Below are 26,109 nucleotides of genomic sequence, written 5' to 3'. Positions count from 1 at the left end.
TTTCCCCTGATAGGGATTGATAGGCGAGGTGTCTAAGATGATTTTTGCCTCTTCCCTCCCTCCCCGGCCTGTTTTAATTGCCTGATCTTAACGTCTGTTTTTAAAGCGATGTAACCAATCATTTCTGCTGTCAGTGTCTCATCACCAGGATTTATTTTGTGGTTCAAAAAGAAGCTCTCCACTTCTATCTATTCAATCCTGTCTCCCCCCTCACTGTGAGCAATGGATATTGCAAAGCTTTTGTCATTGTCGCACGTCTTATCTTTGCTTGCTGTCATTTTGTTCAGCGTTTCTTTCTTGTCTCCATTCTTACAGAAACTATGAGAACCTGACATTGCCTGCGATAATTAACGTTCTGTTACATTTTCGTACCATTGTCTCCTTTTCCTTAACCCCTTTCCGCAATAATATGACTGCATCTGCTTGTTGGCACTGCCAGCTCAACAAGCTGGACTCTGTATTGAACTAGCTGATTTGTTTGCAACTGTTTTTGAACATTTTTGTGCTTCAATCACTCTTTCTCATGGCTTCTGCTGGTAACGTACAAATAATGTCTGCCAATGTAGACAGGGAGCCTTTAACTGAAGTCACGGGAGCAGGAGCTGAAAGATGTAACTGATCACAAGTTCAAAAGATTGGACTGGATCAAGAAGGCCCTTCGGCCCATCCATTTCATTCCTCCAGAACACCCACCTTACTTATCCCCTTATCACTGTATCAAGCTGCTTTTTAAATGAGTCTAGTGTACTTACATCCACCATCTTTTCTGTTGTGTGTTGGAACTCCAATACGCAATTCAAGTATGGGATCGCATCCAATAAATCTCTTTAATATTGAGGAGAAGGTTAAAGAGCTGGAGTGTACGAAAAAACTCTTATATATACATTCAAATCTTATACACATGAAGGTGATGGTTTTGTGCTGCTCTGCTCTATGTGGATCTGAATGTTCATGGATTGTAAACCAGATGCAGACTAAAAGCAATTCCAACAAATTGATCTCAGATGACTTTGACTGGGTACTGCCTTCACAAGTGGAAAGATAATGTACTACTGGGCAATGCTTTTTGTATGGAAATTTGATCTCACACTGTTGGCAAACTGAGTGTAAACATAAATCACAATGCCAAAAATAGCGGCTGATGTGGCATAAAGTGGTACTGATGCCAAGTGACAATTAATCTGTCAGTGCCTGAGCCATTGCTTTATATTTAGAACAGCGGATTCCAGTTGTTTCGAATTGCTTCAGAACTCGAAAATAATAAAACCAGAAACTTTTTTGGGGGGTTGAGGGAATGTTGATGCTTTGTTTATATTGGTCTTTTCATATTACCCCAACACGGAAATTGTCAGAGTGAATTTCGCTGGAGGCTGTCTGATAAAATCACCTTGAGGAGTTGGTATTGGCAGGAAACTACTGGTGCAAATGACTGCCTCCTCCACTGAATAAAATGACTTCCTTTAATGTTCTATTAAATTGCACTCGTGATTTGCAATGCAATTGAAGGATTGAACCTTTGGCGCTCTGAGACTCTACCCTTTGTGGACGGCGCTATATAAGTGCAAGTTGTTGTTGTTGAACCCAAGCCCTGGTTTGTGAAGTTCTGCATATTCATGCTCCATTTGCACAGTGTGTTCTTCAATGCTTAGCAAATCCATTGCTGCTTTGGGAAAAACAAGCATTGTTTTCACTCCCAATTTCAGATGTTACCTGAAGTGCAGAACCTTAGATACACCAGCAACCTAGACTAAATGATCCTGCCAGCAATATATTCCATTCTGACAGAACGAAGATAAAAGGAGCAACCTGGAGTGTGATTTATGTTGCACTATCACAATTTTTGCCAACAGCACAGCATGGTCCTTTTTGCCATCATCACGTTCATTCCTAGTGCCACGCTCCTAAGCAAAATGTTTTCATGAGCACTACCACTAAATCACAATTTACACTGCTTGAGCATGAACTGGGTTAGTGCCAGTCCCAGGAAACATTGGGACTCATTATGTCTGGCGATCAATGTTAAAGTAGCGCACATGTATACAATAAAATACAAATGTGTTTATTCAAAACATTATGGAGCACATGGTGGTCATTATGATTCATCATCAATGGGGCGTTTAGGACAATGAAATGAACTGAGATGTGTTCCATTCATCCTCCGTGTGTGGGTTTCTTTATGGGTTTCTGTGAATGAAAGGCCCATAAAAGCTGGGGATAGGAAAACCCATCATTCTAGCATATTGATTCATCCACTTTAGCATCGTAGTTGAGTATACAAGAACATAAAACTAGCACAATTCAACAAGTTCAAATGGAATATATATTCACAAAGCAATGAGTCCAAAAGCACACCATTTACCATAGCATCCCAAAACAGTGTCATATTAGCTCATCTAAGCATAGCAGGAAAATGGGTAATGTGTGAACAACAACACGATTACATTTGTATAGCGCCTTTCACGTCGGGAGGATGTCCCACGGAGCTGGAAAGAGTACAGCATTTCAGACCCGAGCTGGGGTTGGGGGTGGAAATGGGGGTGGCCGATGGTATGGTCGAACAGGAGGGTCTTGAGGCGGGACTTGAAGGAGGCTAAGGAGGGGGCGAGGCAGAGTGATTGGGGGATGGAATTCCAGAGGTTGGGGGCAGAGTGGCTGAAGGCTCTCCCGCCAATGGTGGGGCGGGTGGGTCGGTGGATGTGGAGCAGGCCGGAGCTGGCTGAGCGGAGGGAGCGGGCTTCTTGGAGATACAATGCAGCTTTACAAAATGATGGATAATTTTGATAGGGACACTATTTCCAATGACGTGCCAGTCAGTAATGGTAGGAAATAATTGAGGTTTATCACCTGGAGATGAAAAGAAGTCTAGCAGATATCGTTTATGAACATAGAGGGTTGTTAGAATGTTAAATGCTTTGCCAGAAATAGATCCTAATGCTAAATCCATAACTGTATTTAAAAGGGAATTGGATAAATACTTGAGGAAACATACTGTATTAATAAAAAATATGGGGAAAGACCATAAGAATGCAATTAGAATGGTTAGCTCCACTGGTGCTAACAGCAGTGTACAGATGGCGGGTTGAATCATCCCTTCTTGTACTGTAAATATTCTGTGATTTTCTTGAAGTTATCAGAAAGCAAAATGCTAAATATTTTAGTTCTCAAGTTGCCTGCAGGCAAACTGCATAGCATTCCCATTTGCAGTAACGTTGTGGCTTTATGGCGATCCAAGAATAAATGAATCATTTGTTGCTGCAGTCCTGATATTTGGCTTCCAACTCCTGGTTGAAGCATGCTAACCTTGTGAATTTAATCCAATCTCATAAACCACCGAAAAAAGATTCTGTCTCTGAACAAACTGAAACTGTAACAGCTGCCAGTGCACAGTTTATATAATAATAATGTTTGCACTGCACAGTGATTAGCTGCTTGCTAATAATGGGCAATGTTGATGCATTTATTATCAGGTCCCAAGGGTTTGGGTTAATGGTGCTGCAGGAGACTGACAATATAAATCACTGTAGCATACAAGCAGAGAATAACCTCACCACCAGCTCCGGATATTGATATCGTTTGGGGGAGACAGGGTGTCAATTTGATGGTCCACTTCAAATGGAACTGAATGTGGATGTCTTGCAACCCTCACCCCAACGATATTATCCTTAATGAAGTTGGGCAAATGGTTTAGAGACTATTTGTTCATTATATATATCATTTAATTCTGCAATATATGGCATGATAGTGAAAGCATAGATGTCTAACGTTATGTCAATGCCTAGTATGAGATTGCAATCTATTTGGGTTAAGGAGGGTTTACACAATTCTCTGCCAGAGTTCAGTTCACACAGTACCATGGATAACATGATATCAGCTATATATGCTTCTTTTTCCTTTATGATCATAGATGGTGAGAGATTTGTGTGATGTGTTTGCCTTGAATCTCTGATTCTCTAGAAGTGTTTTAAACTGTGAACAGAGGTCAAAGTAAATACTGTATCCTCATTGCTAGTTGCATCAAGACTTTCTCTGTGAGCGAACAGCAACTGATGTGTGACTGAGGCAGAAAAGCACAGATAACAAAACTGACTAGGCTTAATCCAACTACAAAGACACTCAGCAAGATGTTCAGCTCTGTGCTATTTAAATGTCATTGAGAAAATTGGTAGCTAAATCACTTGATTATCATGAGGAGTTAGACAAGGAGAGGTCATTATATTATATTATTATATTATATTATAAGCGGTATGCAATTCTCTGAGTTTTGTGACTGTCTGCAGAACAGACTGTAAATCTTCCGGCACATTGTGTGTGTACAGTCTGAGTTTTAAAATATGATGGATGACAATTTAAGGAGGCAGTGAAGCATTCTGCTGTCTTAAGTTCATTTTGTGGGCAAAATGTTACAGGGCGGCACATGGCAGTGCCTTTGAGGTTATCTATGGGTTTGCTTAATTGAGTGAAGTTAGAACAAAGTGAAAAACACTTGCATGTGCAAAACTTTGCAGTGTGTGTCTTGAAGTATGAGAAATGCACTACCTGCACAGTAGGGTCCTGTATTTTCAAACAAATTGAAATGTGTTGTATATTTCTGCACTCTCCTGATTTTCACGTCTAATGGAACGTTAAATCGTTTTACCTGGAGGGGGGAAATATATGGACTTTTTTAAAAAAAATCTTTAAACCCATTCTCCCCTCTCGCACCAGTGGCAGATTAACACTGTCGCCAGTGGCACGGTGATGCCAGGCTCATGCTCAGAAGGGGTCAATCCAGTGGCGAGGCTGACTATACCGGAAATCGGGAAATTTCCCGAGCGCCGACGGAATTGGCTGCCGAATTGTATCTCACAATCCCAAGGCCTTGCACGGAGGCAGGCCCAAGTCCACTGCTGGACCCATTAATAAAGTTCAAGTTACTTAACTTTCTCCTGCGATTCCATTCCATTCTGCCCACAACATACGCAGCCCAAACACTTTATGGTGTATCCTGTGAAGCGCTTTTCAGACGTCTCAAAGACGTGATAAGGTGCTGCGTCAAATGCAAGGGTTATTATTATCATTATTCTAAATGATTTTCTCGATAGGACTATCTGACAGACTTGATGACCAATGACAGCATGGATTACTTTAAATTGTCCAAGAAGATTTATCCGCACCGACCGGTCCTGATGGTCATCAGCCACGCGGCTCCTCATGGACCTGAGGACTCAGCCCCTCAATACTCCAGAATGTTCCCCAACGCTTCCCAGCACATGTGAGTACATACAGCAACTGCAATGTAACTCTGTTGACATCGCATAATTGTTTCAAGAACAAAATAGATAGATTTCTGCCAGAAAATCATATCTCAGGATACAGTATATAGTTTGGGACACGTCAAGCGATGGTGGAAGGCGAACTAGATGGACCTCGGTCTGCTTTTGCCAGCAAATTCTCTTGTTCTTATCACTTTCGCTTACAAATACACAGTCGCTCCACTTTACAGTATATCCTGTGAAACGCTTTGAGACGACTTGACGACCTAATCAAATGCAAGGATTCTTCTTCTCATAGTATTGGTGCTATGCTATGTCAAAGAGACATTGAACATCATAGGTTGCTTAATTCAGGCTTCAAACAAGTTTACAAAGAATACATTGTAGATTTGTATTAAATTTGCTTCCCTTCCCTGCCCCCCCCCCCCCCCCCCCACCCCACCCCCCACATGATCTTCATTGGAAACACAATGGGAGTGTAACAAAAACAAAAATAAAACATCTAAAATATTGTATGAAGCACCAATTGCACAGCATGGAAACAAAGGATAAACGACATTAAGAGTGTGTGAAAACCCAGTTTAGATTAGTCCCAATCTAAATTTGAAGTAACCAGGAGAAATGCTCTCGTATTCTCTTATGAATGCAAATCCTAAGAACATAAAATCCCATGTATTTGTTGGTATTATTTAGAAATCTATTTAGTTTAAGAGGATTATATGATTGGTAATCGGATTATATCATTGGCAATCGGAGCAGGACAGGAATGATGTAGGGATTAGCCAGTGGGGGTTTGGCAAGCGCTCCAGGAAATCACTCAGCAAGCTAACCCAGTCAAAGGGAGGTATTGGTCACACGACAATGCGTAGCGAGTTCTAAATGCTGCTCCTAAAGTCACGTCATGTCTGTCGCCACAGTTTTGGCCTGTTGTCAGACAAAGTGAAAGCAATTGGAGTGGTTTAATTGCTGCAAGTTGTTGTTGTGGTAATTATAGGGCTGAAAATTCTGATGTTTCTTGGCAGAGTCAATGCATTGATTAACACATCAAATCCGTTTGAAAAAAAATTGCAATTTTCACTCACCAGTCTGCTAAAACTCCAGCCAGTTGTGAAAAAAAAGGTCAGAGCTGACTTAATTACATTATACCTGCATCTGTGTGCCCTGGAAACCATGTGTGTAAGAAGGAATGAGAGATTATATTCTTTAGGTCATGACATACATGCATTAGGATGCAGAGAGATCATTCAAGGTTACTGGTAAAATCGGTCACAGGGAGGGCTAAGGCTAGTTTGATACCACGGCTGTGTTCACTCAGCCGATCATTCAGACCAGCAAGATATGGAAGTGGAATTGAATGCAGGGGAGATTGTTTTTAAATGTGTTGGCTAATTCAAGACATTTTATCTGGAGTTAGGTGCTATAATTAAATATTACCATTCAAAGGATTTAATTTAATGGAGGTATTCAGTTTATTCCATTAGACTACTTCACGAATACTATACTCGTGTTTGTATTTTATATGTATTTGCTCAAGTACAGATTACTGCATGAAATCAGCAGGGAAGAAGGATAAAATGGTAGGTGGTAAGAGAGAGAAAAATGATTTGAGGTTGTAAGCCTAGCTGCTAGCATATATATTGACAGGTATCTACATGCATCTAAAATCTGGATCAGTTGTAAGATCTGCTACTGAGATGAGATTCCCTTATGCTAGATTCAGCTTGGAGCTTATGATCGATTGTTTTATCTAATTTTATAGTAAAAAATCCTTTTTATGGCATTGCCAGTCATGAGCCTTTAGCTTCTTTGTGGCAACAAACACAACACAGTGCAAAAAAACAATACAGTGAATAATTTTATTTTAGTCTGATTTTACATCTGTATCTATTTAATAATATACAGAATTATTTTATATCGAGCCTGCCTTAAGATTTACCTCTTTGACTGCACTTTTGATAATCTTTCCCCTCCCCACGCTTTTCGGCTTCCATTTCCAGCTGGTTAATGGTGCTTTAAGATTTCCCCCCTGACATAAATGTAAATTGTGTTGTATTTGCCTTGTATTGTACTTACTTCATTTGTTGTAAAATGAGTCTCTTAATAACCGTTGATATCCTAAAAGACTTGTATCAATCTTGTATTATTATGCGTCAATAATGAGGATTAGTTTTCAGCAAACTGTCAAATGGTCGTTCCAGTATTCCTCCATGTGACTGTTATCGTTTGTCAACATCTCCTCGTAAAATACTGAATAGTTTCGCAAATGTATTTTTATCAGATTATCAGCAGATACGGTGATAGCTGCTCTCTCTATTTGAGCCTTTGGGTAAAGGGGCTTGATGATTAAGTTTGACGCTGTTCTTTACTAACTATTTTTATCCTGATGTTAATTACGACTGCAGCACCCCCAGCTATAATTATGCACCCAACCCAGACAAGCACTGGATTATGAGGTACACGGGACCAATGAAACCCATTCACATGGAGTTTACCAACATGCTGCAGAGGAAGCGGCTGCAGACTTTAATGTCCGTGGACGACTCAATACAAAAGGTAGGAGTAAAACTACCTTAAACATGCTAGACTATTTGAAAGGATTCAAAGCTCAAATTCACTTTCCACAGATTACTAAAATAGGTCATACATGTTTTATGACCGTTTAATTACTCAGCTTCTAACAATCTAGAGTGCAGAGCAATGGCTGTAGGTGATGTATACATATAGGAGAATTAAAGGGTGTGATTCAGGCACGTGAGAAAGAGAAAAAAACAGCTTGGCACTACAACATGTGCAAGAGCACAACTTATAGCTCTTCATCTGCATGTGGAGGTCGAGGGTTTCTCCTTCTACCCATCACTTTAACCAGGAACAGTGTTACAGCTTGAAGAGTTATCAAAATGACAAACTTATCAACTGCTAAATACATATGAACAGATCCTGTGGAAGAGGCATGACTGCAATTTGCTTTTCATTAAATAAGTTTTTGCCAATCTATTTTTCAGGTCTATGACATGCTGGTGGAAACTGGCGAAGTGGAAAATACGTATATAATCTACACTGCAGATCACGGGTACCACATTGGACAATTTGGGCTCGTTAAAGGGAAATCGATGCCTTATGAGTTTGACATCCGCGTGCCATTTTTCATACGTGGTCCAAATGTGGAGTCTGGATCAATGTAAGACATTATTAAATTATTACTTTTCCACGAGCTGGAGGAAGGCTAGCAAGCATGATTTATCAGCCTTATAATAGAAACTGCTTAATGGGATCACTCTGCGAACTTTCAATTTTGACCGCAAGTGGTTTGTGTAACTTTAGAAGCCAGTTTATACCCTAAATGTTTTCTATTAATGTTAATTCTGTTGATGTGCTTTTTTAATATGCGATGTGGTAATTATCACTGTGACGACACATGTTTCAACCCAATATCTTTAGTGGCTTAAATGTTAATGTAAGGTAAGTATTTTTAAAAACTTTTAAGTTGTAACTTGGTTACAAGCTGTCTCATTAACTGAATTTTCCTAAACAGGGATTCACTCTAATTATGAGCTTTACATTTTACAACTAAATTCCTCTCCCTCCCTCCCACCACTAAATGACTTCCACTTCATTGGATTCAAAAGAAAATGGAAAGAACATTGCTAACACTCAAATACATTTAGAAAATCTAAACAGAAATGAGAACATCCTCCACATGATTATTTGCTTCATTACGTGGGTAATACCAAGACTATCTGATGGCTATTGTTGGAGGCTCCAAAACAATCTCTAGAATAGAACTTTGCTCACTTCCTAAATTCCCATGAGAACACGGATGCCCCTTAATGAAATTGCCTTTTTGCCGATTAAAGTTTCTCGTCTGTAAATGCCGATTGAAACCTCTCACATCAGTTAATATCCCATTCATTTCCACGATGCCTTTTTATCCTTTCACTGAAGTGAAATGCCGTGCTAACGACACAAATTAGGTTGCGCTCCAAGTGCCTCAACCGATGCTGGGACTCTAATTTAATATGATTGCACGAACCTGAAATGATTTTCTGCCACCTGCAATTTGCTGACGACCTACACGGGTGCTAACTTTTCTGACTTGGAAAGTGTGAGCACAGATTGCAATGGCTAATGCGACTGCAGATGAGTTGATAAACCCTTCAGCCTTGAAAAGAGACTTCTCAGGGGAGATGTAAAGCCACAATGAGTTACAGAAAATAAACCAGGAACAGTCCAGTCCTTTCAGATTCACAAACGCAACAAGTTGAAAGGGCATACTGTTGAGGAGTGTGAAAGGCACATTTCGGACATGCACCGGAAAGTATATATTTTATATGCAACAGAAGTTAACCAACAACCGATAGTGGCAAAGGTCAGGACACTGGACTAATTTAACAAACAGCTTGATGTTGTGACGGGAAGACAATTAAGTTGATATTTGGGAAGGGTGAAATCAAATGGCCTGAAGACCCTTCTTCATCTCAACCACCGCTCTTGTTAAGGCTGATTCAGGGTAACAGGCGTAGCCTCACACAAGGCTGTTGATTTAATAGGTTAACCTGGTTGAAGTCAGATGGATGTTGAACAGCGTCACTTGTTATAGAGAGGGCTTTGTCTAAAATGTTTTAGTCTTAAACATAGCTTGAGATTTTTATTTTTTATATATAAAACTGATTGCATAATCGATGGAGTTAGATATGGACAGTTATTGTCCCTGACTGCATGAGGGAGTAAATTAGCACAGGCTTAAAGTGCCTGGTATCACTGATTATCACAAACTAGTGTGATCGAAGGGCCAGTTTCCGGGCTGTATCATTCTATGTTAATTCAATGTTAATTCAGCTCCCTCGGTTGCTGTCCCAACGAGTTTCTGTGATGTCAGCAGCACCCAGAAAAATATTCAACGAATACTGGAGTTAGAAAAAAAGCAAGTTGATTATAATGATGAACTTCCCTCTTTAAGATAAATGACCTAGCTTTTCCATGAGTGTAAACCACAGCAGAATGCGTAACATGTAGCATTTTGACTGAAACTTACACTGGATATTTGTTTCACGTCGGTGCCGTAGAGTACTTCATATTCCCAGAGGAACACCATCAAAAGTAACTTATTCGCAGGTACTAATGGCCTCAAATTGCTTGCAGAAAAATACGTGTCTTTATTAATATCTTTGAAAGGCTTCACCGTATGAAGATTGCATCCAGATCGAGAGAGTTGATGACAATAATTCGATCAAAGGACTTAAATTATCTTCTAAAACACAAGAGCAAAGCTCAAATGGTTCAGACTTGCTATTTGAACTAAAGAGACTGTAACACTGCTTCAAATTCTTTTCCACTTACCTTATTAACCAGATACAGTTTCAGTTTTTAATTCATTCAATTGAATTTACTTGTGACCTTCAGCTTTAAAGAGTTTTATTGGGCCGTCATACTTTAGATCAGGGAGAGTGGATTACAAGTATTGGGATGTGAGTGGATACAGTATAGCTATCAAGAAAGGTTGGAGAGGTTGTAGCTTTCTCCTCTCTCTAGAGATGAGACAATTGAGAGGGGGACCTGATAGTGGTGTTTAGAATTATGAGAGGATTTCATAAAGTGGAAGTTAATGGGCTGTTTTCACTTGGTGGATGAGTCTGAAATGACATAAATATAAGATAACCAGTGGAAGAGGTGACAGTGAATTTCAAAGCAACATCCTTACGCAGAAGGTGGCGAGGACACGGAACTCAACGCTGGAAGCTGTGGATGAACGGAAAAGCATCAACATATTTAGGAGGAAATTTGATACAAGCGTGAGGGGGAAGAAAATAGAGGGGGCTAGGGGAGGAGGTTAGGGAGGGTGGAGGGTCATGTGGAATATAAACAATGTCACCGATTAGTTGGGCTGAGAGGCCTGTTTCTGTGCTATAACATTCTAAATATTGATATATCGCAAATGCAGTTTGATGGATCACATGGGTGTTGTAGGTGTTTAATGCAACATCGCTTGCCATGGGAAAATCTCATCATCTACGGGGACAACTGATTGATCATTAATGACATCCTGAACTGGAGATGGCACAACATTGGGAACCGGTAGCTGAGCATGGACGGGAGTCAGTGATTGGGCTGAAACACGAAGATAGCTGTTTAATTGCTCAACAAGAACTCTGTGCCTTCAGGAAAGAAGCAGAAAAAACAAACACGTTAAATCATTTTAAGAACTTTAGAGATACTGATAGTTTTGCAGATTTGCTGGGTAATCATTTTGAACGGCAGCATAAACATGTTTTTATTAAAGATTTTCAAGATAAGATCAGCAAAAGAATTGGGCATAGATTTTGACATTAGATAACTATCCCCAGAGTAAATAGCAGTAGTTATTGAATATACGAAGCGGTACCTCAACATGTGATGTGACATTCATTGATAATACAGAGAAAGTGAGAATCCCACTTGTGTCTGTCACATATAAGTTTTCATGCTGAGGTATTTGCCAAATATTTTATGTTGTCTATACTTGTGGTAATGGGCGGAACGGTTAAGCTGATCTTGTGATTGCATATGACAGAATAGTATTATCTCCAAGTCTCTTATGCAGATCAGAGACAATCCTAAACCAGTCATTCATTCAACCTTTCCCTTTCTTTCTTTCTTTCTTTCTTTCTTTCTTTCTTTCTTTCTTTCTTTCTTTCTTTTTCTTTCTCCACAGAATCCCACAAGTTGTACTGAACATTGACCTTGCTCCAACAATATTAGATATCGCTGGCCTCGACATTCCACCTGAAATGGATGGCAAGTCTATCCTTAAACTCCTAGAAACCGAAAAACCCGTTAACAGGTAAGAATTTTGTAACAGAGTCCAGGAGATCAAGAGATAAAACACAGCAGCTTCACAAGACAAGCTTCTTGATAGACTGATTTACTGACTAAAGATATACTGTATTTCCCTTTCTGCTGACTCTTTGCCTTCGATATTCAATCTAAATCAATGGCATTTCATTTGCATTATTCATAAACAGGATGTGTTGTTTTAATTGCAAATGCCGGCTTGTGAAATTGCTATCCTTCCAATCGTCACCAAAGATCGAATGCTAAAGGCTGGCCAGTTGGATGTTTTGCTTACAAATCTTTTTGTTTTGGACTTTGCCAACTTGAGGTTTACGATTCGAGGGCTGTGAGTTTCGTCAACGGGAAAATCACAATCCAGAAATTTGCAACAATGCAAGGAATCTGATTTATAGATATTGTAATATGACTCCAATAAACTAAATTAGCAGTGTATCAAGTTTAACCAAATGTGTGGAAGACTCTTTATCGAACTGGATAATATCAGGTTGCTGTGTAACAAAAACACACTTAGTAATAATCCAGTCTTCATCAGGCAGATTCCTTTCCAGTCCTCCATTTGTTCAGAGTCATTCATATTATACTTAATCTAAAAAAACAAAGTTAAACAGCTGAATTACAGCAACAGTTGGAAAGATTTTTTTTTAAATCATTGATTTATTAATGTCACAATTACAATATTTTCAGGTTCAACTTAAACAAGAAAACAAAAGTTTGGCGAGATTCCTTCCTTGTGGAAAGAGGGTATGTCATTGTGTAATAGTTTTTCCGAGTTATTACATACCTTGTAACTGTTCCATTATGATCAACAATTCTAAAAATATGTTTCTTTTGTTAGCAAACTCTTACATAAGAGGGAAGACAGTAACAATTCTCAGGAGGAAAACTTTCTGCCAAAGTATGAAAGAGTGAAGGATCTTTGCCAGAGGGCAGAATACAAGACACCTTGTGAACAAATTGGCCAGGTAAGTGAATGTCATCACTATGAAACAATATATAGACCTCCAACACCTAGCTCCTTCAAGCCAGAAGGAATTGTAGTACATTTTTGTGCAGTAATCGGATGTGATAGGATCCTGCACCAATAATAATAATAATCCTTGCATTTGATATAGCGCCTTATCACATCTTCGAGAAATCTTAAAGAGCTTCACAGCACATACTGTAAAGTGAATTGACTGTGTATTTTGTGGGCAATGATAAGGAGCGAAATTTCAGCAGCCAGCTGATATGTTTGAAATGTTTCAAGATGTTCCATCAAATGCAGAAACTACACAACATTACATTTACAGACTGAGAGATTTGGAAATCTCCTAAGCAAGCTCTGTTTATATACAAAGATATCACAAGCAGTGTCGATTCTTGTCTGTTGTGTTTATGTAAGTGTGAACATGTTATGCAAACAGCACCTTCATTGTGTCTATGAAATGATGAGTGAACAGTGCTTTAATCAGAAAAAACATACAAATAATCGCCTTTGTGGTGCACTTAGCACAAATTACATCTTTTGTATTATTTCAAATCGAAGATATGAAGGAAATTCCAACTATTCGGGCTTGCCAGTGTTGTAGTGTGTGCAGCAAAGTTATGTAACCCTAATCTATTGTAATAGAAGTGAATTCAATCCTGTGTAAATGTCCCCTTTTTTTGCAAATATTATTGATGCGTGGAGCTTAACGTAAACCCTAGTGTAAAACCACAGAATATATTTCTCTAAACCTTCGTGCACATCACATTCCTTTGTGCATCAAGGAAAATGAGCTCGACGAAAGATACAAGCCCCAAGAGCAGCTGCAGCAAGTGCCCTAACCGTGACACAACCTGGGAGATTAGGCAGGGAAGTAGGTTAACACACGCTTTCAGCTTTGGGAACTGGGTTAGAATCTAGCTCAGGCTAATGGATGAAATGCTCCGCTCTTTCAAAATGCGACGTGGAGGCATTTCGGTCATGTCAACTCCAGTAATAATAATAATAGTAATAATCCTTGCATTTGATATAGCGCCTTATCGTGTCTTCCAGACGTCTCAAAGACGTGACAAGGCGCTATATCAAATACAAGGATTACTATTACTTCACACGATATACTGTAAAGTGAATTGACTGTATTTTGTGGGTGTAATAGGCATGATTGAACAAAACAGAGCTCTCTGCACATTGATACTAAATTGTTAGTTGTCCTCAGAATACCAAAGCAACAGCTAATGTAGAAAATGTAAACACATGCACTGGTTTACTGCAGCGTTCTCTGCTGAAATTAAGATTGGGGTTAATGTTGATGTTGGCGCAGATTTGCCGGATGTTTTCACATTGTTCACTCCACCTTGAAATCATTTGTTGCGTACCCAAAATAGACACGGGTTCAATTCCACATGATTTACTGATGTCTTCCATTGTATGCCAATTGCTCTTCCCCCCAAAATGACAAACACAAGAAGTTTATATAAGAAAATCATCTCTATTATTCTAACAAATTAGCAATAGGTTAAAAATAATAATTCTGAAGTATATTCAAGTTCATTACAATCGAAACCGAAAAGACTTTTTATTCTCATTATGTGCAGGGTGGTGTATACAATCCTATAATCATGGCTGATATCATAGATGGTCAAAACCTATCCCTGTTCAAAGTTCGTAACATAGAATTGAACAAAGCGTCACTGATATTGTTAGATTAAAGTTTAAAATCCCATAAGAAGTGCATAATACCTTTTTCATTTAGTTAAGTGTTAAAACATTGTTCCTCCAAAGCATCATTCTGGGCCCATAATGTACATTATTATGCAAACTATGCCACATACAGTGTGATGTGTTAATGTTGGCACTTCAGGGTTCCTCATTTTCATGAACTCATTTTAATGCTTGGAGCTTAAAGGTGCAGAAATGTTTCAGTAAATGCAGGTCATTGCAATTTAGTGAGTCCAGTCCACTTCATGCCCGATTATATGAGACATAATATGTATCTATATTTATACTTCAGTGGTGATATTCTACATGATTTGAATCTAACCATTCTGCCTGTGATACTTTGACTTGTGAACATACAATAATAATAATCCTTGCATTTGATGTTGTGCCTTTCACATCAAGACTGAAGAAGGTTTTCATTCCCATTAGCTCACCATGACATTTCCTTACGGAACAAACCGATTCACAAAACAGTCAAGAGGTTAAAACATTTTACAAACTACAAAACAAAAGTCTACAACTGAATCTTTACCGAACGCACTCTCAACCAAATGCAATTTCCTTTCTTTTAACTTGAGATGACCTTGCTATTTCCTGTTATTCCTCCTAGACCAAGTTACATTATCCTGTTTAAAAAATAACAGCAGCAACAGCTTCAAGTTTACAACAGAAGTCATCGAATTTGTTTGTCTCCAGTTTTTAAACTATCAAACAGAACTACATTCCCGTTCAGCTAAAACAAACAGTGCCTATTCTGGTGAACCCTTTGAGACAGTTAATCAGGGTTGCAACTGGCAATTGTACCATGTTGTAAGTGGCTTTGTACCAAAAATGCTTGCTGTGGCTAAATGCTAACAGAAATTAATGTCAAGATCCAATGTATGTTTCAATATTGTATTGTTTTCTCCAGAAAAAAATTGCTTCTTTTGTTTTTCTTTAGTGGAGACTACTTTAGATTAGGTCCAAGGTTGATTAACAATAAGAATAATCCTTACATTTGAAATGGTGCCTTTCACGTCACAAAGACCTTCACATGATTTGTTGTACTGCATATTTGAAGGCAAATTCAGCAGCCAATTTGCACAAAGTAATGTCCCACAAGCATTTGTCCCATCTTTCCCTACAAAATACATAGTCACTGACTACATCGCACTATATGTACACAATATATCCTGTGAAGTGCTTAAGGACTTACTCCTGACGTGAAAAGCACTGCATCAAATGTAAGGATTATTATTACAAAGAACCATGGAGTAAATAACCAATTTTATCTGGGAGATTGTTGTCCTGGGTATCCAGAATGTGTCCTAGGATTAATTAATTTCACACTGCAAATCTTCAGCTAAACCTTGCTTCCTTTGGCAACTTTTTTGACAAACTGAATTTGATAAACGATTGAAAGAAAAGTTTTATATTTTGAAGCAAAAAAATGTTACTTCATTTGCCCGCTCCCCAGCCCCACCATCCCTCTCCCTTTCCAAGTAGCCAGCGGGCAAATGAGGTAACATTTGCTTAATAATCCTTGCATTTGATGTAGCATCCTATCACACCTTCAAGACGTCTCAAAGCGCTTCACAGAATAGACTGTAAAGTGGAGTCACTGTGTATTTTGTGGGTGAAATGTGGCAGCCAATTGCACACAGCAGTGTCCCACAAATACTTGTGGAGTGAGTGACCAAATTATTATTATTTTTTGAAGGGATTATTACACTCCGGAAAGCAATCCGCCAATTGACTAAAAGTTGTTGTTGTTGCTATTCGGTTATGGGGAGGAGGTGAAGTGTGGAGCTCAGTCTTGTTTAACAAGCGATGTGTTTTGTGGTTGTCCAAGTTTCCACAATGGTAACCGAGTGGTACATTTCTCAGAAATGGCAGTGCGTGGAGGACCCGACAGGAAAGCTTCGGCTACACAAGTGCAAAGGGGTGGCCCTGGCATCATCAGTTTCCAGCAAAGATGACACCAGCAGCCTTCAGCCCAAATCCTACAGCAGCGATGGAGAAGACTGCAAATGCGAGGAAAATCGTTACAAAATAAGCCAAAGAGTGCGGCAGAAACAGAAACTATTTTCCAAGAGAAGTGAGTACAGCGATGCATTTATTTTCTGTACAATACCACCATATGCATTCTGTATTTTATGTGTCATTGCACTGGAATACAATACAAGATTACATTTACATGGCGCCTTTCACGTCAGGAGGACTTCCCAAGGCCCTGGACGGTCAGGGATTTGGATCTGAGCTGGTGGTTGTGATCAGGGAGGGTGGAAGTCTGGGAGGGTAGGAGGATGGTTAAAGGCGCGGTCGAAGAGGAGGGTCTTGAGATCAATGTCAATACCAATCAAAAAGCTTCTTAGAATCGAATCAAGTTTGTTTTCCAACTGCAGGGAAAGAGTAAACATTCAACAACAACAACAACAACAAGATTCCATTTATAAAGCGCCTTTCACGTCAGGAGGACGTCCCAAGGCGCTGCACAGTTGGGTCATGACCTGAGCAGGGGGGAAATGGTCAGGGTGAGGGGAGGGAAGGAAGGGAGCGAGGAGGGGGGAAATGGTCAGGGTGAGGGAAGGGAGGGAGCGAGGAGGGGGAAGAGAGTCGAGAGGGGAGCTGAAGGCTCGGTCAAAGAGCATAGGGAATTGGAGAAAGGGATTTGCTAGTTTCTAACTCATTACATTTTTGGGAGACATTTTCTTCCGCAACATTTTGCCCCAAAACTAAACCAGGTAGATCGTTCTAAATAATGCAACGGGGAGGTAGTCCTGAAGAACATCATTGGTAAAATAACTTGTTGATTTGGCCTGCAAAATAAATCTCTATTGGATTCTCCAAGCATGAGAAAGCAGAGTGTTGATGTACACTGCATATAGCAATGATCATGACATTTCTAATATATCAGATGGAGTAAACTATGTGAACAACTCCATTGTTCCTCGAAAGGCTTAAATCCTGACCAGCTACAATCTTCCACATCTGGCTATTTGCTGCCTTCTAGTGACGGTTTTATTTTACAACACTGGCAATGGTACTGCTATCCATTAACATCCCCCCATGCTTTCTGCAGTCTAACTGCCAAAGTATATAGCATTAACATCAACCGACACTGCTTTGTACACAGCACCACTCGTGTTTATTCAAGATGTAAAAACATTCTGCCACATCACAGTGCCTTAGAAGCCCATCTTGTTTAAAGCGTGGAGTATGGGATGCAAGTTCTCCAGGTCAGTTTTTCGTACATCGATTGCAGCAGGTGTAAAACAGCGCCTCTTAATCATTGCAAAAAATTATTATTTCTCTAACTTGTTTTCACTTCAGAATTGAAGCAGAACTACATGCGCAACAGGTCTGTACGTTCAGTGTCCATTGAACTGGAGGGAGAGGTTTATGACCTGGATTTGGATGAGGGATTTGATCCAGTTGTGCCAAAGAACGTCAGTAAAAGGCATTATGTCGCTGACGAGGATGAAGAGAACATGGGTGAAAGCAGTGGCACTGACAATAATAATGAATTAATCATACCCAGTTCGATTAAAGTCACACATAAGTAAGTTACCATATTATTATAATTATTTTTTTTATTTTTTTATTTTAAAAGGAGCTGAGTTTCCAATTTTTCAACAAAGCTTTTTCTTATCCACGTCTACTCGGATTTGTATCATAAATCATTCAGCACCTCTGAAACCCACCAAATGGTGCCAGGAATCCCTTGTGGATTTTAATTCAGTGGTTTACGTGAATTAAAAAAAGAGACAATTGGCCATAATATGGAGCAGAAGGCGAGTTCTTCCCGAAAATTTTAGCTGTTGTATAAATTTGTGGCAACATTCTCATAAAATTTTAATTGTGATGCATTTAACATGTATATGAATTTCTTCCTGGTCTATATGAGTGGTATTGTCAGCAACATCAAGCACATTTAAGTGCACCATCATGTTGTGGAGTATCAAATGAATTCTGAGATTTGTCAAGCATTTGGGAATTCTGGAGTTACATCGTGTTACAGGGTATCTGGAAATAGATTTTAAAAAACGGTTACGCAATAAGCCGTTTTAGTTCGTTTTCGTTAGTTTTAGTTCCTGGATTGGAAAACCTTTTGAATTTTAAGATCAGCAACATTTAGAGATCAGCTAAATTGGCAGAATAGATGCCTTCAATGTAGCTGTCTAAGCTCTCTAAGAGGCTGTCTGCCTCTTTGGAGTTAATTAGATCTGTATCATTCTATTATTATTATTCCAGTTTTGGATCTGTGAGCCTGTGATGATGTGGAATTTGAACCAGTAAAGATAAGACATTGATCCCATCAATCTTGGCTTGATTCACACCTAGTGCCAAAGAATGTGGCTATAGCCCAGTGCATCGCACAGTTATTTTCTTGCAAGTTGCAATTTTAAAATTGGGTTTAATAATACTGTAGTTAGTGAAATGGATTTTCTGTCTTCCTTTGGATTAGATCTTTCGTTTAAACTCATCATCATTATCTGAAGCGAGCAGCACTGGTGAATGAAGTAATACTGTTGATTTCAGCAATACTGTTGAATGGAGATTACACACAGTTTCCTTTTGTTATTCCAGATGCTATATATTGGCCAATGACACAGTTCATTGTGATGGCGATCTGTACAAATCGCTCCAAGCGTGGAAGGATCACAAACTGCACATTGATCATGAGGTCAGTTGAACCATAGAACTGATCATTAACCGAACCTATTTCACAGGGAGATTCACCGAATGAGTGGAAATTATTTCGGTCGAACTTATTAAATAGTTTAAGATACTTTAGTAAAAGTGAATTTAGTTTCATTTCAAGCATTGGTTGAAATTAACCTACATATTTCCATTCAATTCGACAATTTTGCTTGCCTAGAATCATAGCTATCGACTGAATATTCCTATTGGGATATTTGACATGTAGAATAAACCATTTAGACTGAGAGATGTACATTCTGGTGAATTGATTTCTGATGAATGAATTCCTGTAAGCAGGTAATCATCTCTTGACCTCTGTCCTTAGATTGAAACCCTCCAAACCAAAATAAAGAATTTACGTGAGGTTAGAGGACACTTGAAGAAAAAAAGGCCCGAAGAGTGTGACTGTTCCAAATTGAGGTTCGTTCAGGAATTACAACTCCCTTCATTGTATCACCGCAACAATCTTCTCTCAGCACTCCACTAACATAATGTGGTCATTACCTTGTGCAATTATTCATGTATTATTTTATTCAATTAGACAAGTTGAATAGATGGAATGAATTGTCAGTAATTTACATTTTACATCATTTGAATCTTGAAATACCACTTCCACTCAATATTAATTCCCTCCTTCCTTCTGTTTTGTTTTATCCTGTTTGTATTCTGTAGTTTTACCTCTAAACATAAGGGAATGAAAGGAAAGCTCAAGCACAAAGGAGCTAATCGTCATCCCTTCAAGTAAGTTCCTTATTAACTCAGTTACAAAGGAATAAACTAGCTATGGGGTTCCAAGTCCCTGATGCTATAAACCAGTCTGTTGGAGCAACTCCACATTTGAGTTAATTCTTCTAAACTTCTGATGAAATATTCTGGATTGCATGGTTGGAAAACCGCAGCTTTCATTACACCCTTTTGGGCCATTAATGGCTTGGCTGTTTATGTTTCTTTGCATGAGACTGTTCTTACTCGATCCTGTTCTGAATAGTTCCCCTGCCTCAGGAAATTGGCTCAAACAATTTGGAGCTCTAACTGACTAAGCTCATAGCCTCTCTCTATCCCAAACAAGCAGTCCACACACATGATGTCATTTCACGGTGAAATTTCACAATCAGAATTCCTATTAAAAAGCCAAGCACATTTTAAATGCTAGTGAATGGGGAAGCATTATTTTAAAAAAATTCAATCTTCAACTAGTTCTTTAATAACAATAATCCTAGCATTTGCTATAGCGCTTTATCACGTCTTTGAGACACTTCACAGAGTATACTGTAAAGTCAATTGACTGTGTTTTTGTGGGAGAAATTATGTTGTTGTTAGCAGGTCATTGTAATCTATTGCCATGTGCTCGCAATGAGTTGCTTTCAAGTTAAACTTCAGAAAGGCCAAGAATTTTTCCGACTATCCTTAACTTGTAATGCGGCAAATATAATTTTTTCCTCCAAAGAAACATCTACAGATTTTCAAGCCCATCTGTAAATATTGTCAGAGAAATATTTTCAAGAAAAGTTTGGCAAATCCTAATAGCCCTTTAATCAAAGACACTATGGAGCAAGTTGTCCACCCATCTTATAATAAGTCACCCTCTCTACTCACCTTCAGGAAAGGAGGCCAGGATAAGAACAACAATCTCTGGACCTTTAAGGAAGAGCGCAAGAAGAAGAAACTGCGGAAGATGCTGAAGAGGCTGAGAAATAATGACACCTGCAGCATGCCTGGTCTCACCTGCTTCACACATGATAACCAACATTGGCAGACCCCCCCACATTGGCAATGTAAGACAACAGACAACATGAAACTCCTCGAAACAAGGCTACATAAAACCTTGTTGTAGTTTAATGAGTGGTACACGGGTTCTCTGGAAATCAATCCCTCCGCCTTGCCCCCTCCCTCCCCACCTTCAAATCCTGCCTAAAGACCTTCCTTTTTGATTGTGCTAATGTCACCTCCCACCTCTCTCTCCCCCGGCTTGTCGTCAGACTCCGTCACTGTAAAGCGCTCCGGGATGCTACCCTGCGTGAAGGGCGCTATAAAAAATGCAGGTTGTTGTTGTTGTACTGTTGATGTTATTAGTTCTATTGCAGTACTAGATAAATCGTTAAATGTTTGTTCTGTGTTGGCATAGTCAAATGCTGCTAGTGTTCGCAATTGCATCAAATGCATGTGTTAATTACATCTTTGGCAATTGCTGGAAGGAAATGTTTGTCATCGATTGAAGTTGTACTTTGTGTAATGGCGTTTAGTTACAGAATTGGTTGAAACTGCCTTTACAAGTTTTACATATCATATATATGTTTAAATCCGATCTCTACAAATTCCAATGCATGCTGACGTCAGTATACAATCTTTTTGAAACTGATCCTTTTGTTTGAAATGTGATTTGTTTTTTTATTGCTAAATTCATGTCCCTTCTCTACTCATCTCTGCTATTTTCTCTGTTAACTTACGTCCTCTTTTAGTGGGCCCCTTCTGTGCTTGCACCAGTGCAAATAACAACACATATTGGTGCTTAAGGACCCTCAATGAAACCCACAACTTCCTATTCTGTGAATTTGCAACAGGTTTTCTGGAGTATTTTGATATGAACACGGATCCTTACCAGGTAAGAGTACATATAGACATCATTGACCACACTGGCATAAGATTAATCATTGAGTTTCTCCAAGGGATAAGAATTCTGTCTGCCCAAGCTTTCAGAATAAATGAAATTAGCTCAAGTGTTACTTCTCGTCACGTATTGACTTGTATCCTTCTCATGAATGATAGGATTGTTTTGTTTTGATCAACTGGGTGGTTTGACATATTATAGTTAAGGCATAGCCACACCTGACTTACAGTTCCCCATATGTATTCGCAGCTATGCGTAGAAATTTACCATTTGACTGGAAGGGAGTACAGGAGTACCTCTTACCTATTCCAGAAAGTATTTAGCGCAGGCTGCTGGGAGTCGAGGCTTAAGGGACCCCCAGAGCATGCGTGGGATACTGCTGGAATTTCACTGACTATCTGCTTATCTGACATCAAGCTTGTTGTTGTTCTAATCTGACTTGGTATTCTTCTATATTTAGCTTATTAATGTGGTGAACACATTAGATCGAGATGTTCTGAACCAGTTACATGTACAACTTATGGAGTTACGAAGCTGCATTGGCTCGAAACAGTGCAACCCACGCACCAGGAACATGGACGCAGGTACACACTACACTGACTGCTCAGTCCTCCCAGAATAGCAGCATTTCTGCTATTGTATATCTACAATATATATATAAGTCCACATTAAACCGTTTAATTTGAAAATCACCGTATGTCTTCGGAAGACTCATTGTTTGTTAAATAGAAATATTTGGTTGTCACGGTTCAAAGAAATCTTTTTGCCCATTTAATTGTAGTTACCAGCTTTCTGTTTTGTTAAACTCGCGTTTGTTAAGTTCAAGTAAAATTGGTGATCGCCGTTAATTAGGTCTTAATGTTTTTCCTGTTTAGAAGAGAAAGCTGAGGAAAACTTTGATCAATACAGGTACCTTTGCTTTATATTATCCTTTATTTTTCTCTCTCTTTTTTTAGAAATGTATTTTTCACCGAGTCTTATTTGTGCTACTTATTAATCAAAAGGAACATTGGCCTCTATTACATCGGCCTGGAAGATACATTATCAGCCTGGAAGATACATTATCATCCATATTGGGTAGATTAGTATTGGTTTACAATGGTGTTAAATGTACATAGTTTACGCCAAATCTTTTGTTTTGCAGCTTAAAATCCTTTCACTCTTAAGTTCAGATGGAGGTCACAACGCTTTGAGGCAACTAAAAGCAATCTGCAGTGTTCACATGGTCTCAAATTCTTTATACAAATGCACGTGACACGACTGACATACTACATGCATACATTACTTCGTTACTACGAATGAGGGGATAGACAATGCCTCGGACATGCCCCTGCTTTATTATTCTGCACACTTATGCCACGTGAGAAATGGAAATAGGCAGAGAGTAGTAGAGATCAATCGAGGGAAGCTTCCCCAAACAGATCAAGAGGCAGATGAAAAGAATTCATCAACGTACAAGCTTTTGTATCTGACTGTGTTGGACGAAAGCGACTTCTGATTGTCACACATTAAATGCCCACACTATGGTCATACGGTTTAATCCAGTGCCAAGATAGCACTTAAATGAATTACACCGACCGAGACATATTTATCCCGAATTGCCCTGTTCCCATTAACCCTCATTAAATCCAATTTTCCTCTCAACGGGTATTGATGGATTTGATGCAGTCAGATGTTAAATTTGAGGCATTGGCAGACTGCTGTTAATGCACAAAAATCGCCAAAGAAACATAATTCGCTACATCTTCATGATACGTGTTACATATACTTGGTGCTGTGTTTTAATGAGGGAGCTTCATCACTGACAAGGTAAGAAAGAGCATCAGTCAGTGTATAGGCAGGCCATGTTTAAGTAGTTTATTGTTACTCGTTATCAAGATCTTTGGTAAGAGCTGATGTCTTAGATCAAGTCCATAGTGCTACCAGGAGGGGTATGTGCATCACCAATTCAATGAATGCTCCCGTTATGAGTTTCTGCTTTGAGATGCTAAGCTTTTTTTGTGTTTGCTGCTCGAAAACCAGGCAATATCAGCGTCGGAAATGGCCCAAATCGAAGAGACCAAACTCCAAGTCCCTGTGAGTTGTGTGAAGAGCTCTTCATTAGGCTTGTCTTCTTTTTTTAAAAATCTTCTGCTACCAGCAAATAAATAATAATAATAATTTGTTCACTCAATCCACGACTGGGGCACTGCTGTGACTGGCTGCTGTGTTTCGCCCACAAAATATACAATCAATTCACTTTACAGTATATTCTGTGAAGCGCTTTGAGACGTCTCAAAGACATGATAAGGCACTATATCAAATGCAAGGATTATTATTATTATTGTTATTATATAAATGATTTTCTTGCATGCAACTGCTTGGCTTTAACACTCACCTGATAGGTTTGTTTGCCCACTTTATATCAACATTGGAAAAACCTGCAGAGATTTCATTGCCTACAAATGCGTTCTCAAAGAGATTATTCAGAGAAACAGTTGATCACACATGACTTGGGGGGGTAAAAAAAACTGTGGATAAAATCCAGTATAATAAATTATTGGTCAGCATTTTATTGACGCTGATATAATTATTTTAAAATATTTGCTCTAAATCTGGTTCCCCTTTCTTCACTTTGCTACCAACGTCTATGTTCATCAATCAAATAGTCCAAATATTTGTGGAGTCCTGTAGCTCAGTGGTTAGAGCACTCGCCTTGCAAGCGGTTCAATCCCAGGCAGGGCGAAGCCTTGGGCAAGCTTCCTTACTCCACAGGCCTAATAATAATCCCTCCAAAAAAAGCGATAATAAATTGGTCATTCTCAATCCACGACTGTTTGTGGGTCACTGCTGTGAGCAAATGGCTGCCGCGTTTCGCCCACAAATATACAGTCAATTCACTTTACAGCATATTCTGTAAAGCGCTTTGAGACGTCAAGAAGATGTGCTATATCAAATGCAAGGATTATTATTATATCATAAATAGGTTTTTAGTCGTGTGGGTAACATTAGGTTTCTAGAAAATTACCAGGGATTTAATCTGAATTGCAACGAGTGCTCTATTTCACACAGACAAAGATGTGATGGCAAAATATATTTCATATCTTTATAATTAACCTTTATGCCTACTAATTAACCTTATTATTAAGGTTATTCTCCTGCTCCTGACGTGTGAATAAGCTATCGTGAGGCTTAAAAGCATTCAGGGTTAAAATATAAAGCATTCATTGTAAAAAAATTATCATATTAAAAACACCACAAGATATTGAAGTTCTACTCTGGTGGCATAATGCCCTGGATCAATATGAGGTGGTTGACTTCTGCTTCAGTCAGGGAATAGGGAGTAATTTTTTTTTATTTCTGTGGAAAAGTTAAGGCTGCATCACTAGTAAGATCACAAAACTCACGAAATTCACAACTGTTTCTCTTTATGATCATACAATGCTAATACTTTCATTTATCCACTTAATTGTAGCATTGCACAGAAGAATTCTCTGCATATTTTTTCAAATGAATAAATTAATCAATCGCTATAGTTTTATTCCCATGTGGGGAACTCAAACATAAATGATTCCTGCCTTTTTAATCATTGGAATTAACACAATAAGCATGTAAATGAAGAGATGTGTGAATTTGGATTTATTTTGAACCGCTATTAGATTTTGCATGCAATTTTTTTCTCTTATCCTTCACTAACAGTTTTTTTTCTGTGTTACATGTTTAAAGCTTCTTATTTGGTTCTGGCTTCTGTTTGCTTTTGACTTTGCTGGTTATGTATAACCATTGGGGGAAAAAAACTTTGAGCTGTTTCAAATCTTATTCTAATAGTGAATTTGTTTGCTTGTGTGGGGGGGAAATAAATTCACCAAAACTGACAGGATTAAGAGCACGAAAGTGCAACGGGATTGTAACAGGGATAGTTATTCTTTACGGTTGATTCATCCTTGCGTTGGGGAAAACCTATTGCTGTGCTGCATTTTGCATTGGCTTTATTTTTCTGGGGTCCACAGCTTTCTGTTCTCTTTGCTTCAAATCACACAACCTCCAGGTTCCTTGTGTGCAGACTGTTTAACAGT

General features: G+C 38.9%; 1 protein-coding gene across 5 annotated transcripts in view; it reads left to right on the top strand.

Annotated features, from left to right (window-relative positions):
• Positions 1 to 26,109, top strand: part of LOC103190585 (extracellular sulfatase Sulf-2) — a 115,014-nt gene that overhangs the window by 87,243 nt on the left and 1,662 nt on the right. For 3 of the 5 annotated variants that reach the window (XM_007911433.2, XM_007911425.2, XM_007911439.2), the window contains 16 exons: positions 5,082 to 5,251; positions 7,655 to 7,805; positions 8,255 to 8,430; positions 11,941 to 12,069; positions 12,765 to 12,821; positions 12,916 to 13,042; positions 16,630 to 16,840; positions 18,076 to 18,304; positions 19,333 to 19,429; positions 19,772 to 19,866; positions 20,119 to 20,187; positions 21,049 to 21,221; positions 21,906 to 22,048; positions 22,515 to 22,638; positions 22,930 to 22,963; positions 24,077 to 24,130. In XM_007911433.2, coding sequence (XP_007909624.1) covers positions 5,082 to 5,251; positions 7,655 to 7,805; positions 8,255 to 8,430; positions 11,941 to 12,069; positions 12,765 to 12,821; positions 12,916 to 13,042; positions 16,630 to 16,840; positions 18,076 to 18,304; positions 19,333 to 19,429; positions 19,772 to 19,866; positions 20,119 to 20,187; positions 21,049 to 21,221; positions 21,906 to 22,048; positions 22,515 to 22,638; positions 22,930 to 22,963; positions 24,077 to 24,130 — 2,039 coding nt within the window. The remainder of the gene's footprint in view (positions 1 to 5,081; positions 5,252 to 7,654; positions 7,806 to 8,254; positions 8,431 to 11,940; positions 12,070 to 12,764; positions 12,822 to 12,915; positions 13,043 to 16,629; positions 16,841 to 18,075; positions 18,305 to 19,332; positions 19,430 to 19,771; positions 19,867 to 20,118; positions 20,188 to 21,048; positions 21,222 to 21,905; positions 22,049 to 22,514; positions 22,639 to 22,929; positions 22,964 to 24,076; positions 24,131 to 26,109) is intronic. The other 2 variants (XM_007911459.2, XM_007911450.2) reach the window with 2 other exon arrangements.

This window comes from Callorhinchus milii, unplaced genomic scaffold (assembly GCF_018977255.1).
Source record: "Callorhinchus milii isolate IMCB2004 unplaced genomic scaffold, IMCB_Cmil_1.0 Scaffold18, whole genome shotgun sequence".
NCBI lineage: Eukaryota > Metazoa > Chordata > Chondrichthyes > Chimaeriformes > Callorhinchidae > Callorhinchus > Callorhinchus milii.
The sequence above is the reverse complement of the archived record's forward strand: the minus strand, read 5'-3'. Positions and strand labels throughout refer to the sequence as shown.